Source organism: Patagioenas fasciata, chromosome 8 (assembly GCF_037038585.1).
Source record: "Patagioenas fasciata isolate bPatFas1 chromosome 8, bPatFas1.hap1, whole genome shotgun sequence".
In the NCBI taxonomy this organism is placed as follows: Eukaryota; Metazoa; Chordata; class Aves; order Columbiformes; family Columbidae; genus Patagioenas; species Patagioenas fasciata.
Genome location: NC_092527.1, coordinates 39,325,401 through 39,344,599, shown reverse-complemented (window position 1 = coordinate 39,344,599; position 19,199 = coordinate 39,325,401). Strand labels below are relative to the sequence as shown.

General features: G+C 44.2%; 1 protein-coding gene across 5 annotated transcripts in view; it reads right to left on the bottom strand.

The window, feature by feature from the left end:
• Positions 1–19,199, bottom strand: part of LHPP (phospholysine phosphohistidine inorganic pyrophosphate phosphatase) — an 80,488-nt gene that overhangs the window by 59,222 nt on the left and 2,067 nt on the right. For all 5 annotated transcript variants that reach the window (XR_010651764.2, XR_011740362.1, XR_011740363.1 and 2 more), the window contains exons 2-5: positions 8,792–8,979; positions 8,286–8,439; positions 5,796–5,859; positions 4,568–4,660 (exon numbers count right to left, since the gene is read on the bottom strand). Coding sequence is in view for 2 of the 5 variants with exons in the window: in XM_065843432.2 (XP_065699504.1) it covers positions 4,568–4,660; positions 5,796–5,859; positions 8,286–8,439; positions 8,792–8,979 (499 nt within the window). In the remaining 3 variants the exon portion in view is untranslated. The remainder of the gene's footprint in view (positions 1–4,567; positions 4,661–5,795; positions 5,860–8,285; positions 8,440–8,791; positions 8,980–19,199) is intronic.

Genomic DNA, 19,199 nt, shown 5'->3' with positions numbered 1-19,199 from the left:
CTTCCAACTGAAATGATTCTAATTCTATGATTTTATGACTGACTCCTCTTGCCCACAGGAGCAGCCAACACTAATGATCCTCCAGAGATGCTGGTAGGGTGGTGAATGGGAACCTCGCGTACCTTTTGAATGCTTCGGCACTCACTAAAACCACAGAAAAATGTTTAATCCAAAAAGGAACTATGGAGTAAGATAATGAATGGGGCAGAAAGACAATTTCCATCCTACGCAGCCATGCCCGTGTTGCAGCGCAGTCTTTACTAGGCCAAGTTCAGGTGTGGTACTTTGGAGGCTGGAGCTTATGGAGGATGCAAATGAAGAGGTGCACAGAAGGAAGTGTGCAAACTTCAACAGAATATTTAACCAGTTAATGTTTCTAGAGTCAAATATATTTATGCCTAAGCTTAATTACCTTAATCAAGCTAAACGTGCCAGAGACATAAGGAAATAAAGCTTATACGCAAAATCTTGATCAATGTATTAAACCCCTTTACACAAGAAATACGAGGCATTTACTTCTGTCCCTATTCTCCTTGGCCCAACTGATAATCCCTTAAGCTTCAGGATCTCATATTCCTGTTAATTATGTTTCTGTCTTGGAACCACTACCTGAGCAAACACATCGCACGTGGCCTCTGACCTGGGAGAAGCCGCACAACAAGGCAGGTGGAACAAAGAAATTGGTTAAACCTCCAGGGCAGATTTCTAAAGCTTGGAACTTGGCTTGGCCGCTTCAGAGGGGACATCAGCATGGTGGCAGGTCTGGGGTGACCTCCCTCTGCTCTCATGCATCACTAATTCCCACCTGAGACTTGCAGGTGGCAGAAACGGGAATTGGTTTAACTACCAGTAGTTTATGCACTCCGGTATGACCTGCCATAACTCCCATTAAAGCAGGACAATTTGCTACAGAGAGAACTTTTTTTATGGTTATATAAAACCAGCGGAACCTTAACATTATTTAGGTTTTATTGTAAAGCTGTAAAAATCATCCCCTGTTACAGCTGCCTTAAAACATACGAATTAGGCATTTCAGTAACCTTTAAGATGTGTTATTCTTTGTCATATTACTGAATCATAAGATAGGTCTGGTTACCTCTAAGAGGTTTAAATTTCCAATCTATTAAAGTAATACCGGCAATCTGTTATTTCTAGGCCATTGAGGAAAGGTTAAAATGAAAATTGGACTTCGGGGAGTTGCTCCTGTTCTAAGTGCAGGTTGAAAACATCTCGGCAGCAGAAGGCAAAGTCAGGGTCTCGGTGAGCAGCAGTTATCAAGGGAAACGACTGGTGATAAGGTTATTGATTAAAGCAGCTTGAGAAATTTCAGACTCGCCACTGCCCAGCATTACCGTGGTGAGACGGCTTTATTAAAAAGGTATTTTTCATTAAAAGTCAGGTGAAAGAAAACTGTAATAGGTTTTCAAAAGCACAGCTCACCTACAACGGTTTAATGATGGTATGGATTAAATGCATTCCACAGGTGGAATAAATTATTGGCAAACATTTCATAAAAATAAAGGCAAGTAAAAGCAGTCCTTGTCACGTCATTAGAAATGCAGGGAAGCATTGCTCATTCAGGAGAAAGATTAAAACGTGATACAGTGCATTACTAAGGAACTTATTGAGCTGCATATACTGACTTTTTGTTATTATGTCTGTCTAACTAAGCCAACCTGTAAATCCTTCTCAAAAGAACATTAGAGTTGCAAGGTCAAGCATTCAAAAGTTAGGAAAATATGTTAGAATTCCCGTAGTTTGCTCTGCTGTAATTTGTTGCTCTTATGCATGTGCATCATGATTGGGGTACAGAAAAAAGTCTGTGTCAAAATACGAATTTAGTCACTAATAGCACTATGAATATCTGGCAAAGAGCGGATAAATAGTAGTCTCTGCTGTAGACTATTACAGCTTTTCCGTGCCCAAAACAAATCCTCCTGAAGCCGATGGGAAGCACTCACTGAGGTTCACCCTATGGAGCCATTTTTTGCCAGCTTGGTGATGCATTAAATCAGATTTTGTTCCCTGAAGCAAAGTTTTTGAGGCCCGAGTTGTGGTGTCCTGCTGCATCCCTGTAATAACAGCTTCCCTCAGTGCCAGGGGCTGGCATGGTCTCGATATAATGTGAAAACATCTGAGGACAACCACACCATCCTACCTATGGAAACGGCAATGCCCCTACACAAGGACAGAAAACCCCAAAAAGAGCTTTTCCCTCCTACTCCTGCACACTGTTTGAAACACAAACCTTATTGCATCTCACTTAGACAAACAGTATCCAAGGGCTGAGCGCAGTGTGTTTTGGTTTCTTCCTCTGCTCTTTTTTCCCAGCTACTTTTTCCTCAAATGCCATTCTGTGTCTGAAATGGATTTTTCGGCTTGATGGTTGGATCGAATAATTACCGTGGCTGTACCTGGGATCCTGTGTTCGGGCTGAGCCACCTTGTGACTGGGGAAATATCGACAAGCTGAAGAAAGCACAGAAAAGAGGAGCTGGGAGGCAGAGGAACCGAGTCCCAGGGGATGCTGCTGAGACCTAAACACACAGTTTTACTCAGAGAAAACTACCGTAATGACAACAAGTCCGCAGGGAGGAAACATCTAGGAAGACAAGCAATTATTTTGGTTGTTACCCGGAGTAGAAGTAGCAATAAGGAGACGCAGTTTACAAAGGAAGCATCCCCATGAATCTCCGAACAAGCTGCCTGCCCACTCAATCTACCCACTGTGAACACGTCCCCGTGGCACTTACAGAACCCCAGTTGTGTGGCTCACTGAAAACTACCCTGGACAAAACATTAATAAACGTGGAGTGGGGAACACTCCTGCACAGGGAAGAAGATGGATGAGATGCCCTGCTAGGTCTTTTCCATCTCCCCATTCTATAATAAAGCAAAACCCAAGCACATACTGAATTACAGGGCCATAATTTCATCTCCAGGCTCTGGGGACCTACAAGCCACCCAAACTTCACTCCTGTTGTTTATAATGTCACCAAACCCCCCTGATGGAATTATTAGGTTGTAATTCACTGCTGTCTGTGAGTCATCTCATACTCATCCCTGTGTCCTGTGTGACATAACAACAAATCAATAAAAAGGATCTGGGCACAACTACAGAGAGGGGAAAAAACGGGCTGTACTAAGCAAGCAGGGAGCATCACACAGTCAGCCTGTTTCTGGAAAATGTAATGAATCCAATAACACAGGAGGAGTTTTGGGGTCAGTCAGCGCTTCCCATTCACTGAAATTAGAAAATATCTTACTTCTGCCTTTCCCTTTTGGTAAAAAAAGGTAGGTAGTGTGACACCAAATGTCATCAATAACATTTTGGCTGCAACTGCACCGTGCTGCAGCCTCCAGTCACCAAGGGGACTGCCAGGCATCGGGGCACCTCTCATCTTGTGAGGCACATCTTTCATAATTTCTTGGGAAAACTAACTTCTATTCTTTCGTAGTGTTTTCTTTAGCCTCCAAATAAAGGGATTTCACAAGAGAAGTGTGTTTTGAACTCTATGGTTTGTTTTGAACTCTATGGTTTGTTTTGAACTATATGGTTTAGGAGGAAGGCAAATGAGAAAGTACAACACAAGTGGAAGAAACCGCGGTGGAGAATGGAGGGATGGATGGAAGACTCTAAATTGGGTAGAGGGATGGACGGCACCAGTCAGAGCAATGAGAGACAGATGGGAATGAAACGGGAAATAACAGGCAGTCAGAAAGAACCCTCAATAAACAGAGAAAATAATGTTCTGCCATTCAGGTGGGTAACAAGTACGCATAGGGCAGAAGAAACTCAACAAGTCAGTATTTACCCTCTTGGCTGCCAGTCCACTTTTGTCTACTTTGCATGACTTGATAGAATAGGCAAAAATGAGGGTTTTCCCCTCTGAAGATGCTGAAGGGAGTGGAGCATCTCCTGTGTGAGGAAAGGCTGAGGGAGCTGGGGCTCTGGAGCTGGAGAAGAGGAGACTGAGGGGTGACCTCATTAATGTTTACAAATATATAAAGGGTGAGTGTCAGGAGGATGGAGCCAGGCTCTTCTTGGTGACAACCAATGATAGGACAAGGGCCAATGGGTACAAACTGGAACACAGGAGATTCCATTTAAATTTGAGAAGAAACTTCTTCACGGTCAGCATGACAGACACTGGCCCAGGCTGCCCAGGGGGGTTGTGGAGTCTCCTTCTCTGCAGACATTCAAACCCGCCTGGACACCTTCCTGTGGAACCTCAGCTGGGTGTTCCTGCTCCATGGGGGGATTGCACTGGATGAGCTTTCCAGGTCCCTTCCAAGCCCTGACATTCTGGGATTCTGTGAATCACTTTTTCATGTTTCTTTGTTTGTTTCAATAACTCACAGGAAGATCCCAAACACAAATATTTCTCTGCGCACTGGCTCTGACAAAAATATTTGCACATCCACCCGGAGTTCACCATGTTGTCCTGGCCACATTCCCTTCAACTTCTTCTGTAACTTTCCATGAATGACAGCAAACCACGACAAGAAAAGCAGCAGTGGGTGTAACTGCACGGCACAGCCAGTGGTCACGGCATCAGGAACCTCACCTGCTGGGCTGGAACTCCCATTTCTGCCAAGGCTGACTCAAAGAACATTCCTGCTGGTTTTCCCACCACCTCAGCTTCAATATCACAAGCATACTGGAAAAAAAACAGAGACACACGAAAGATGCTGATCAGAAAAGGATTTGTTCAATTCTGTAACTCCAGCCAATTGTATAAAAATTATGTGATTGTTGATTTTTACCCTTAAATGCCACAATGGAACAGCGAGCGAAGGCTCGAATTTGGATAACACAAGTGTTTGATGCTCTCTGGCAAGAGACAAAGTCCTCCTGAAACATCTCAAATTACAAACCTGTTACATTCTCTATCATTCTTCACACTCAGGCCCAGTACCGCTCATTTTTGCAAGAGCATCACTCTTAAAGAAACAGCAAATATCCTTCACACAAAATGATCAACAGCTTTAAAAGATGTATAGGGTTTCTTCAACCACCAGGCATATTTGTAATGATTCAAGTGACCAGCCAGATACGAAAACTTATTTTCCTGCAACTGAATATCAGTACTATGTTGAAAAAAAGAAGTGTTTCTAGCTTATTCCTACATAACTAGAAGCCTGAACTTAATTGGGGAGCAAAAACTCTCCTCAAAGCTCACATAGATATAAATAAATGTGCTGCAAGCATGCATTATACCCACTATCTTTCCTGCTTGTATACCACCTTACTTTGCTTTATTCTCTGTATTCACTGTGTATTTTTTAGTCTCTCTGCAAGCCTATAAAAGGGATAACAATGATTCTCTCCTTCTCTCACCCTTAGGTTGGGTTCCCGTTGTGTACAGAATTAATCAGGCTTAAAACCAGGATTGCACTAAAGTATCTTGCTGAATAAGAGCCTTTTGCTATAAACTGTGGAGGGCAAGGGCTGTGTTAACAGCACCACACCAAACATAAGACGGATCTTTGGTTTTTCCGGGTATCTTGCATAAAATTTTCCAGGTTTTTCTCTTCTGACTCATTCATTTAAGGGCCTCGCTTCCAACAAAGGCACCACGATGGCAAAAGTTCACATTTTAAACACGGAAAAAATGAACAAAGCCAGAAAAGAAAACGAATCCGCTCGTCTTTAGAATGCAGCAAATGGTTTGCAATCTGTGGAAACTTCCTCCACCAAGGTGAGTAATTACGGAAGATGACCCATCTTTATACCAGTTACTCTTTTTAACAAGGTGCACAGAGCGAGTAAGCAAAATGCAGGCTATAAAATACCTCTAATGCCTTCATATATGCTCCAACATCAAGTTTCAGACCATCGGTTTCTTTATAGTAGCGTCTGGAAATGAAAGTGATAAAGTTCCAATGAAACGGCAGTTAAATAGAAAGAAACCACGTTTTATTATTTCTGTGCCTATACAGATGTCCATATGGCTGCAACAAAAAGTCAAGTCATCAGAAACGCCAGGAATTAAGTAAAGGACGGGCCGGGTATCGCGCAGCGCGGCGGAAAAGATCTCGGACCAGGCGCCCATCTGGGACACAACTCCCCTGCTTCAAAGGGATTTCAACTCCCTCATATCAGGGATAAACTTGGCCTGTGTTTTATCACAGGGAGAAAAGAACAGCAGCTACTTTGCTCCTCCTTTAATCCGAGACAGAGATCCCTTGGCAGATAGGAGAGGAGCGCTGGCACCAACCAGCAAGGGGCCCCAAGCTTGCTATGGAGACCATAAAATCACTATTTTTACAGTGGTTTTCTTCGACTAGCAACTCACACTAATGCAGGTTTTCCAAGCCCTCCTGATCAGAGTAAAGACACGTTTCTATATGACAGGGCAAAAAGGATGAGCAGTCAGATACGGTTTTATGCCTTATCCTTCTGCCATTTTCGATTATTCAGCACAGCCTCCCTTTAAAATGACCACTTGACCTTTGCTAGAACAGCCATTAACCTTCTATAGCCTAGCGTAAACAGCTTAATTTTCTGACAGTGGCATGACAGAAGAAATTACAAAGCCAATTCCCACTCTCAGCCCAAAACAGATGCTAAATGTAAATCACTCCATTTTCAGGAGGAGGGCATTCTGCTTCAGTGACTCTGACACTTCGGGTTTCTATGGAATGAACTAAAACTTCAACCAAGATCAACCTACTTGCACCATGCTAAGGTCCATCCAGTTACACCGATGCTGCACGTTAAAAACGAAGCTGGATTTTCTATATGGCCCTTTGCACCAACAAGGTTTCTCTAGTTAGGTGAACAATTAATCCAATTTATAATCTCCCTTCTTCGAGTCAGAGAACTTACCTACCAGTGTAACTCATCCAGAACTCATGTTCACAGTACTTAAACGATCAGTCACTCAAAAAATGTGCTCATGGTGAAAACTGAGTTCAGAATATCCCAAAATCTACACTTTCTAATGAAAAATAACATTTCAAAAAAATAACAGCAGGTCTGGTTTAGAGCTGTCTACACCAATGAGTGGTAAATGAAACATATGCTTTTAAATACAGAGGGTACAAAGGCATTTTTGCATTGATCATGTTGCAAATCTTAAACAAAGGTTGATTCTATATTTTATTTTGAAAGATGGCATTACCTAACGCAAAACTTGGTTATTTTATGTAGAGCAGCCATTCTGCTGTTGGCTCAACATTTTCTCATCTTTCTAACTGAGGAACCATAGGGATTTTTCACTCATGTTGTAGGATCAGAGCGCGAGCGTCAGGTACAAAAACACAATGGATTTAACTGCTCCTTCCCGCTGATAAGTTCTACCCGGCTGGATCAATAACCCACAAACTAAGAAGGGTTTTCATGCCCATTACGGTCTGTTGAACCACAGAAAAAAGTTGTCGCTACAGTTTCCTCAAGCTAAACATACAGAGTCTTTTCTAAGCCCATATATTGCACAACACGTAAGAATAACTCCTTCAAGACTGTTGGGACTTGTAATTACTCAGCGCTGACATTAACAATCTCCTGTTTAAAATCTCCAAATACATTTAAGTGAATTGTTTTAAGGAAACATCCAAATTCGCTGGCAGGATACCTCCTGCACGTGAACACAGGAGGTTAAAATTGACCTTTAATGTTCAGAGAATAACTAAAAATACCTTTTGATATTTAAACTATCAAAGCAATTGATCTGTCAGATGAAAAGCACAGGTGCTTTTGCAAGTCTTCGCCATACACACCAGCCCAGCTACTTCTCAGCACATCCTTGGGTTCCCCCCTTAGGTCTTCTCGGCCACCGCACTTTGCTCACAATCTGAGGAGCATCTACCCCCATCTCCAACATAGTTGGGGTGGAGTCTGTGCAGCGCAGTTACTTCCATAAAATGATAGGATAAAATGATAAGGTTTCTATATTAGCAACTAAACCTTGGCTTCTTACTCCTCATGTATAGCAATTCTCAAGCCACCAACATCAAAGTGCTTCCTTGTGTACGACATTTTCATACATATGTTCAACCTGCAGAGACGCTAACGCCAAGTTTCAGAGACAGCATCTTTAAGTACCACTCACATAGAAAGGAGTCATTTATGTCATATAAATCAACAGCCATCCAGTGTCAAGTCTCAACCACTACAAATGGAAGAAGAAACCTGGCTGACTGCTGCCTGAAACTGAGGATTTTTTCAAGTTGGTGGTGTGAATGCCCACACCGATATCTGGCCTCCGTTATGTACAAAAATACTGGGCAAAATTAAAAACTATAGAGCCTAGAGGCAGAAACAAACAGTGCTTCACTCACCCTCTGCCAAGGGAGATCAAAACGGGCTTCTCCATCCCAATCAGAACTCGGAAAGCTTCATTCAGGTTTGCATAGGTGAAGTTTTCTGCTGCGTCTCCGATGATCACGCAGTTTGGGTTTGCTTTATCGATCCCAGCAAATTCAGGGACAAGATCTGTGGAAGGAGGCAAAAAAGATAAGTAAAATCCACAAATCCTTCGCCATTTCAGATCCCATTGGAACGGATGGTTTTCCCTCAGATGTGTGTTTGCTGTCATTCGTTCACCAACACATTACAATTAAAAAAAAGAATCCAAGTCTAATCTGAATCAACTGTTTTTCCGACCCCTTCTACTCCTGCCTGGATCCTGCTGTATTTTAGTGTCTCAGGACTAACAAAAAGCTTTTCCCTGTAGGAAAACAACAGCGGGGAGCTCTTCCCCCCACAAGCTATGGGAATTCTATGGCAAAGCCCATGTCTCTCTGGGGTGTCCCCGTGTCCCAGCACTGCTGCAGCGTTGTCCTACCATCGTGCACGAGCAAGTGCGGCCTCAGGTTCCGCTCCTTCAAGATGTGACAGGCTGCCGGGGCCGGGGCCGTCACTTCGGCCACCGAGATGTCAAAGCCCAAGCCCTGGAGCTTCTTCACAAACTTCTCCCGCGTCGCTTGGGTCTCGTTAGTGCAGAACCGCAGCTTCAGGCCAGACGCTTTGATCCTGTTGAGGAAAAGCCACAGAGGGTTAAGCGGGTAGAGGAAAGGAGTTAAGAGTATTGGCTTTGCTGTTCTACACATAAGTTGGGTAACGTGCAATAAAAATGCAAAGAGGAAATGCCAGAACGGGGGGCAGGATGCCTTACCATGATGAAGATATACCTAAAATATAATGATTATGGGCACTAGAGATGCAGTTTTCATGTGCAGGGCCCTTTCTATAGCATGTCAATGTCCTTCTGGAGCTGAGGTGGCAGCAGATGCGTTGCTCACCATCCCCAGACACCAGTTGGTCACACACACGCTCCCTCCACACACCAAAACAGCCCCAAATCCAGTTCCTTATCTTTAAACCGGTCCACAGGTGTAGACACACACGACCTGAGGGCACTGCACAGCCATGAGTGCTGGTTGTTAGCATTTTAACTGGGATTTGCACCTTTCCACCCATCAATCACAGGCTGCAGGGATCCGTTGGAGGTACCAGCGAGGCTTTGCACTTCTGCACACCCCAGGTAAGAAGCCAGAGAGTTGCAATGATGCTTATAGCAACACCGGGGTGGCTGCAGTTACATTTATCACTTAATCTCTAATAAAACACCTGTGCTGCTACTTGGTGGGTAATCCTGAGAAATACGGCACTCAACCGATTCATCAATAAAAGTTCGTATGTTTATAAATTCATATTAAAATATTACGACATTTCTTTGCACTAGGATGAAATAGGACTTTTCTATTAGGAAAGCCCCTGCACTGACCCTCGAGACAACAAAACGTGGTGCGTTCCTTTTCTAGGGAAGATGATCACAATCGGTTGGTGTAAACACTGAAACCACCTCAAGGCAACACATCCGATGATGAACTTTCCACCAAAGGATTCTCAGAAATCTGGTAAATCTGGTCCTGACCCAAAGAGCCCCTTCCACCCATTAAAACCGCACGCCAGCGTCTCCTTCAATAGCTCAGGTGATTCATTTCTTTCTTATTATTTGTCTTTCCTAATCATAGGTATGTGAATTATCAATTACACTTAGTGGTTAATTGCCCTTCATAAAGATAGCTTTTCTATTTTAAATTAGGCAGTTAATATATTGTAACTAATAGCATCCACTTGTACGTTATAAATATATCTTCATTGATTGGAGCAGTGAATGTGAGATTCACTCACAAGTTAATGAAGCAATTGAGTGAAGAAGTGCAGGGTGTACCCAGGGAATAATTATTGTTAATGAATTATGATGTGACCTTCTCAGAACAATGAACAATCGGTGTGACAGTGGGATGACAGTATTCCACATCTGTTATTCGGAACACGGTTTCAGCTGTAGTTAAAAAGCAAAGCGGTGTAATTTGGATACACAACGAACTTTAACAGAGTGTGGTTAAAAAATATCTTATTGCAAATGCAAAGCTTATCTGCCCACTCTTAGGAAAAAAAACCCATGATTCACACCAGCCTGAAAGCAGACATTTGTTGAATAAGAATCCATCCTTTCTCTTCTTAAAGGTCAACAAAATGAATCCACGATCAACACAATTCGCACAGATCATCGAGCACCCTCACGGGTCAGCTTGGTGAAAGCAAAGACTCTGTTTTCCTACACTACAAATTTAACTTCCTTCTCAGAATTTTAGAGGAAAAAACAAGAGTTACCGCTTCTGAAAGGTCTGACCAAAGCAGAAGAAGTCTGGACACATCCTGGACGGCTTCACGCCTTTGTGGCCATCAGCAATCACCATGTCAACAAATGAGCTCAGTAAATGCTTAGGATGAGGTGAGGTCTACAAAGAGTGAGGCCAACATGGTCAGAAGATGGGGAGTCCTCTGGTGAAACATGGAAAGGAGTCTCAAAAACTTTAGAACACTGTACAAAAGAAAAATCACTGAGAACTCCAAAGAGGACATCTCTCAAAAATACCTTTTCAATGAAACACCACCTTTTCCTTCAAAGTCAGCATCTCCAAAGAGATCCTCTGCTCACTCTCTGCAGCAAACAACCACTAACCCAGAGCTTAAATAACAAAGGAGAGCTTTTAACAACACGGGGGAAATCCTGGCTCTCCTCCTGCTTCCAGCAAAACTCCCCTTCAGTTTTCACGATCAGGTTTTGCAGCAAGAGGAGCTAAAAGAGACGACTGAAAGGTCTGATGGAGGTGAGATGCTTTGCACAGCGAGCCAGTGCGGTGCTGGGGACACCGCTGATAACATGGGCGGCTTAACTGGAAACCTCGAGCTACTGAGCTGACCCAGCGTTCACACTTCAAAAAGCACGTGCAGAGTGACTTACTGTGATTTCTAGCGCCGGCAAGCGTGGGGATGGGAGAAGAATAAAGAACAAAACTTGCAATGCTTTATCAGATTAGAGAGGGAGGAGAAATAGGGAGATTATTAAAAACAAGGGATTAGATACCTGCAAGTACAGAAGAATGAGGCAACACACACTTTATCAAGATCTCCAGCGTATTACAGATTTATCAGTATCTGTAGCACAGATTTATCAGTGTCCACACTACAGAAGCCCAGGTACACCCAGGAAGCCACATCAATCAGGGCTGACTTCCATCCACCGCGCTCATGATAAAGATCCCAGTCAGATCCAGAAGCACCAGAAATCAATCCCGATTAGAGCAAAACCGAGCACGTGGATCGGCAGCACCGGCTCCAACGCCGCGGTCCAGGTAGCTGTGGATGTCCCAAGGCCACCTCTCGCTCATCATCATCGCATCATCGCCAGATAAACCTGCTGTTTCCCACGCGACTGCTCACACCAATCCTAACATCCGTGGGTAGGAATGGGGGAACTTGAACTTCACCTGCGTGTGTGGAGCTACACATGAAGCTCCTGATTTCTTGGGGTGTAGCAAATGGTGAACTCGGCTTAAAGCATCTCTGTGGTAGAAGGAATATGTTGGATTCCCTCACCAAGGGGATGGCGGAGCATGCAGGGCAGCAGGGAGCAGAGCACGGCCCAGTTACAGCCCTCCAGTTGCGCACTGGTCATACTGGGATGGCAGGCACCGGCTGCCCGGGGAGCTGCCACCGCACACAGGTGCTGAACCGAGGAAATAAATCACAAAAGAAACTTCCAAGCCCAAAATTATAAGCGGAAAGATGAGCGCCGAGCTAACGCACCAACAGGTGGGTAAGACTTTCTCTGAGCCTTACCAGAGGAGGGATTTAAACCCAATCCAGATAGAAACAACCGCTCATTCGCACAAACAGTCCCTAAATCTAGAACCGGGGCACCCACCCGGCTCCGGGCACGCCATGAGCACATGTATATGGGAGAGATGGAAATGAGGATGTTAATTTGAGCCCCGCGCTGCCCATCACGCTACGGCGGCTCTTTGAACTGACCTTTACCTCGTTCTGCCAGAGCGGGACACGACGCTGAGTGACAATGTCCCACAATGCAATTACCGTGCGTCAGATGAGCCGGTCCCTTACAAATCACCTCGAACTTTACACATCTGCTGGCTGTCAGCATCTGCCAGGTTCACTCACCCGAAAATAATGAAAAAACTCTCATTATTGTTCCATAACAGGTAAAGCGTTAGGACAATTATTAGACATCCTGACTGACCTTGTGAGGACTCAACCAACTGCCCTTGCCAACCTCCACGGGCAGGTTTTGGGCATATAAAACACAAAAACTGCTCTTTTAGATGATGTAAATGTTATGACACCAGTAAGAAAAGAAATGGCCCCGGGATCTAGGCTGGAAGCCAGCACTCCTTAAATTCATACTGTCCTGCACGTGGCAGAACAAAACGAAGGACGCAGTATAACGCTAAACTTCAGATTTCCCACCTTTGAGCACACGCTTTTTGCAGCGAGGGTTTCTCCTGACACAGGAGCAGAAGGAGAGTCCGGGGGGGGGCAGAAAGCAAAACCCTGGAAGAAGGAACAAGCCAGAGCTGGGAAACCATCCAACACCAACTTCAAAGGGGTTTAGGAGAGCGCTGGTGATGAGATTTCCAGAACTGGCTTTTTAGTTTGGTTTTTCAGAGTGTGGGGTTTTTTTGTTTGGTTGGTTTTGTTTTTATTTTTTAATTTAACAGAAAAGGAAGTGTGCTAAGCATTTATGCTGAACTCTGGGCAGGGCTAATGTTTTCTTATTGCCTTCTGTGAGCACCATGGTGCTGGGACTACAGGTAAAACATCTCCTGTCAAGAGATGAAACAGAGCGAGACCTGGACAGGCTGGAGAGTTGGGCAGGGAAAAAAGTAATGAAATATAACAAGGGCAAGTGTAGAGTGTTGCATCTGGGCAGGAACAACCCCAGGTTCCAGTGTAAGTTGGGGAACGACCTATTAGAGAGCAGTGTAGGGGAAAGGGACCTGGGGGTCCTGGGGACAGCAGGGTGACCATGAGCCAGCACTGGGCCCTTGTGGCCAGGAAGGCCAATGGTACCTGGGGTGGGTTAGAAGGGGGTGGTCAGTAGGTCAGAGAGGTTCTCCTGCCCCTCTGCTCTGCCCTGGGGAGACCACACCTGGAATATTGTGTCCAGTTGTGGTCCCTCAGTTCCAGAAGGACAGGGAACTGCTGGAGAGAGTCCAGCGCAGGGCAACAAAGATGCTGAAGGGAGTGGAGCATCTCCCGTGTGAGGAAAGGCTGAGGGAGCTGGGGCTCTTTAGCTTGGAGGAGACTGAGGGGTGACCTCATTAATGTTTACAGATATATGAAGGGTGAGTGTCAGGAGGATGGAGCCAGGCTCTTCTCGGTGACAACCAGTGATAGGACAAGGGGCAATGGGTACAAACTGGAACACAGGAGGTTCCACTTAAATTTGAGAAGAAACTTCATCCCGGTGAGGGTGGCAGAGCCTGGCCCAGGCTGCCCAGGGAGGTTGTGGAGTCTCCTTCTCTGCAGACATTCAAACCCGCCTGGACACCTTCCTGTGGAACCTCAGCTGGGTGTTCCTGCTCCATGGGGGGATTGACCTGGATGAGCTTTCCAGATCCCTTCCAACCCCTCACATTCTGGGATTCTGTGATCCTGTGAAACTGAGCATAATGGTCAAAAGCAGCAATGACTTGTCTAGTTCCAAGGTCAACAGAGACGAAAGAGTTTGAAAAGAGCAGAAATTATCCCAGTCCTTTAGCCTGCCTGGCTGATGGAGAACCAAGGGACACGATGTGGTTTTAGTCAGCGTCTAAAAAACGCACTCAAAATGACAAATTAAAATGGGTTTTGCAACAAGACATCGGTCCCAGTCCTCAACAGCCTGCGAATGGTGGGTAAAATCTCATCCAGACCACAAAATGGGGAGTGATCAGGACAAGGGGAGGTATCAAATCCTCCTTCAGACACTGCTGATGAGCCGGCAATGGGATGGTTTTCCATTATGTGACACATTTATCAATTAATATAAATCCCAAGACTGATCTTGCAGGGTTTTTGCAGGAAAACCTCCCACCATTGGAGCAGGACACGTATCTGAGAAGAGGATGGAAAAGGGTTTTCTGGGGTCCAGCTGTGGAAATACCCATGTGGGAGGAATACATTCGCTCTGCTTTATGTGCCCTCTGCTTAAAAAGCGTATTTGTGCAAATAATGCATTATACTTTCTCCGTAAACCTGCATTCATGCTATTTTAGTGGCTATTTCAGCAGCAAGCATTTTTCACCTTTCGCTTCCGCTTCTGAAATGACACCAAGCAAATTGATTCTATTTCAAAAGTCTGAAGGAGCCCAGCTGTAAATGCCCATCCTTAGTTCCTGCGGCCGGCTTTTACAGCACAAGCCTCTTCCAATTCCACAGGAACACTGAATTTCCCGGTGTTTTGCTCGGTGGGTGCGATGGGATCAGAGCGGTGTGGATTAAACCCAATGTGCGCTCCCATGACACGGCGACTCGGTTGCTTTCTCCTTGTTCCTTCTTGGTCCCGGTGTCCAAATTTTTCCACTCCTTTGACTTCCCCCACCCTCACAGCACATCCAAACTGCTTAAACCTTGCTGTCACATCTCCGATGCTCCTTTTGTCCCCTCATCTCCTGGTGTTTCCATTCACTGATGTCCTGACATTGCTCCTGAGTACGGCCAAGCTCATTAAAACTCCCATTCTCCGGTGGTCCGGTTTGCTGCTTTATATATTATTAGTAAGGAGCTGACAAATCCTTACGTACCGCACTTTTTGGCCCTGCTCCCCCTTGCATTCTTGTGTCTGAAACTCATCTGCCACCTCACGAGCACAATTTCCTCCCCAGCCCCATATGGCTCACCTTGCCCTATATATAGATGCGGATAATTTGGAGGGGATCCAAAGGAGGGATTGCAAGAGGGATTAAAAAAAGAAATAGGAGGGCATTGCTTTTGAACAGGAAAGAAGGCGAATTAAAAGGCACATATGAAGGAGCCACAAGAAAAGAGGCCAATGTTATTGAAGGGTGAAATAAGAAAGGGTACCATTGTAAAAGTAAAGACTCTGGAAACACAACTGTTTGGCAGCAAAAACTGACAAATCACTGAACTGTTGTTCAAAGTAAACTTTAAAAACATAGCAACACCTTTATTTAGGTATTTCGACCATCCTGATTTTTTTTTTTTAGAGATAGGAGTAAATACTGGAACTTGCACATCAAAGCAAACACAAGGGCCGTCTTGTCCTGGATCTTCTGCAAAGGCTGCCCCCCCACACACACCGAAAACTGCTGCGTACCCCAATTACTGACCAAAACACCATCAATCATATTCCGCCTGTCTGAACACAAAGGTGGACAACAGATTTATCTACAGATTTGTAGACAACAATAAGTCACAACAGCGAAATCTAGAATGAAGTATTTTAAATAAAACAACACATGGCTTTGAAATGAATCTGCAGAAAGGAAGCACGAGGCAGGATATAAGAAAAATCTTCCCGGTCCATTGTGTTCAGTGGCAAGACACATGTAATCGCTGTGGATTATCAAATTAGCTTAAAGTATTACACCTGGGAGCTCCAGACTTCAATCACATTGCATGGATCGAATCAGGGCTTCTCACCTCACCTACAGTGCCCGGTTGGTTGTTACTCCACAGCAACACAACACCGAGTAGGGTTCAAACACATGGGTGTCGTTTGTAATGAAAGTAAACTCTGGTAGACTTTAAATATTTGGTAACTCTCCACTTTGGAGCTGTCAGGAAACAAAAAGCTGAACTTTGGGGATAACATGAAGAGGTCTGGAATATATTTATTTGCATTAAGCAAAACATTTTTACGGATAACATAAGGAATCATACTCCAATAGCTTTCACTCTGGGATAAAAGCAGTTGGGTTTTTTGCCTCTGAAGCTACTAATTATGCCATTAATATTTCAGTCAAAAGCAAGTTATCTTTGTCACTGTCGAAGTTCTACTTTGTATACAAACATTGTATACAAATTGTATACAATTTTTACTTTGTATACAAACACTGTATACAATTGTATACAAATTCATCGTAAAGAATGAATTCTATTTCTGGAAAAAAGAAAGTAAATTGCCAAAAGCTTTCATTCAGCCTATTTCATAGACAAAGAATTCGCTCTCCCACGCTCTGCTCGCCCTCTTTAGAAAGTACCGTACTGTTTCACCGCGGCAGCTCAAAGCCCAAGCTGTGTTCCAACAAACGCTGTGTGATTTTAACCTGGAAGCAACCGACTGCTCCCACAGCACCACTTGGAAAGTGAGCACAGAACCCGCACGATCCTGCTGAGGATGTGCAAAGATTCGGGCGCGATCCTAAGATTCCAAACTGAGTTCACCAGACATGAAAGATGGGAGAAAAGAATAGTGGTAAACTGAGACAAGTCTCAATTTGAAAGCACAGAACGAGGCAGAGTGCTGGTCATTGGCTTCAGGGGTTTATCAGTATTTACACAGGGTACTGGATGAACAAGTACCCTTGGTAAGCATCACTGTAGTATCTTCTATTATTCTTCATTGGTAAATATTTGTACAGCTCATAATTGTGCTGATAGACAGCAAGTAGCTCAAGACCCTAAAGGTTAATGATGTTTAAATTCCAAAAGTGTAAGCACTTACTCATGCAATTTGTGCAGACAGCGCTCGCAGCACCCACAACTTCACAGACATGGATCTTTTTAAAACAGCAACGAGCGTCGCTGATTAGGAAAGCAAACATGGCTTAGGAAGGTCCACAGCTAGTGCTAGAGACTGGAAAGGAGCTGTGACAACCCTGCACCCCTCAGCATCGATTCCAGCTACACAGCTACACAGAACTGCTTCATCTTTTTGCAGCTCTGCTGCTGTGGAAAGGGCCAGGTTACAACGAAGATTTCCTACTCCTCATCGCACACACACACTTTCAGATGGCTCTTTGTAAACTCGCAACCATCCCACCCGAACCCCCGCACGCTGAATTGCTTTACAGTTCCAGTTCCGCTTGTTCTCCTCGCAATCTTCCCCTTGTTAGGCTCTCCGGGTATTTTATGTTAACGCGCCTGTCCAGCTGCTCCACAGCCTCCCCGCTCCCCCGATTTCCGTTGCTCTTTTAAAGGACCCCCGTGGAAAGTTGTGCCAACAGATGCACTATATGGGCCAAACAACAGGATGTTGTAAATGTCCAACCACTGTGTGCTTTTCATATGGATATGCTAATGGGCACGCTATCAGCGCACAGCTGTAAATGCAAATAACAGAGCACAGCCCGAGCATCTTTTATGGATGTTTAACCACCTTCTGTCTTGTAAGAGACCAGCTCCCTGCTATTTGGAAGATAAAAAGCGAATAGCTCACCTCGTGTCAACGCTGTGTAAATCAATTAAGGCAATAACAGCGCAGCACAGAGGAGCCGTTAAGGCCGGCTCCAGAAGAAGCCTTTAAGTCACCGACCGGCTTTCTGATCTTGCCCATGGGCTTTCTGATCGGCTCCACAGCATCTGCCACTTCACCACAGACACTCAGAAATGATGGGTTTTACCTGACTCTGTTATAAGGATTTTTTAAAAACATGAACAAACATACGGCACAGCAAACTAAACAATCACGAAACGTTACGGGTTAAAAGTTTTAAAGGGCCAAATTACCTGATCAAGCTGCTTTTGGATTTTGTAGTCATCCAACACCCCAATATCCCCAACTGAAGTCGGATTTAATGACATTCCTGGCACCTTTGCTTCTGGGTTAAACCAGGACTAAGGTCCTCAGGCACACGTGTGCCTGTCTGCCGTAGTTCGGCCAAATAACAGACCCAGATTCACCTTCTCGTTATCGGATGCAGGAGGAGATCTGCTCTGCACAGCAAATATTCCTGCGGTTCATCCTTTCAGCCTCCGATTCGCCAATTCCCTTTCAGCACACACTGAATCCTAAAATACTTTACAGGTAAAACTTATCAGAGACGCAGGTAAATTAGCAATAAATGAAGCTGTAACACTTAATGCCCCATCACAAGTTTGGAAAGTGACTCCTATCGCTTTCCTCAGGAGAGTCCCTACAGCACAGGGAACTAAACATCATCTTGGTTAGGATGGTTCAGTGTCCGTCAGCTCCTCTGCTCGTTTTTCTGCTCCATCTGCCTGTACCGTTAGCTAAAAACAAACAAGAGACCAGCACCCCCTTTGCAGGCATCATAAATAGAAAACAGGCCAAATCCTGCCAGCAGAAATACACTGCTAGTCTTTCAAACACTAACCGAAACAACTGCATAGCAGAATTTGGCTGAAAACAAGAAAAATAATGCAGAAAAAAATAGTTTTAGTGGAGTTGAAATGGTTTCAGCTATATGAAACCAACAGCAAACGAAGATGTTTAATTATGCTTTTTATTGGTGTGTGCTATGTGTTTTTACACGAAGTTAATTGCTGTAACGGTGTGGGAGACGATGTAGCAAGACAATCTGAAGAGAACAGGTCAGTCTGATTATCAGAGCTCATATCTGTAGTATGAGTTATCAAAATGGTATTTAAGACTCCTATTGGACATACATATGCACTACAAGATTTTAGACATCTCTTTTAGGAAAAAAACGTATCAATTTGAACTAGTTATAAAGTTCCTAGCTATCTGCAATTATGACTTTTTAATTGATACAAAAAATAATTAATTAAGTAAAAAAGAGCTGCTTTTAGCTTTAATCCATCTGCTTTAAACCACCAAGCTGCACTACGGCGCAGACACAAATATTAATGACCAACTGGCAACAGGATAATGAGTCAATAAAGATTTTAAATGGTGCGAGCCAGAACAATTACCAATCTAACAGGCAGATAAATAAGGCTACCTGACTTTACCC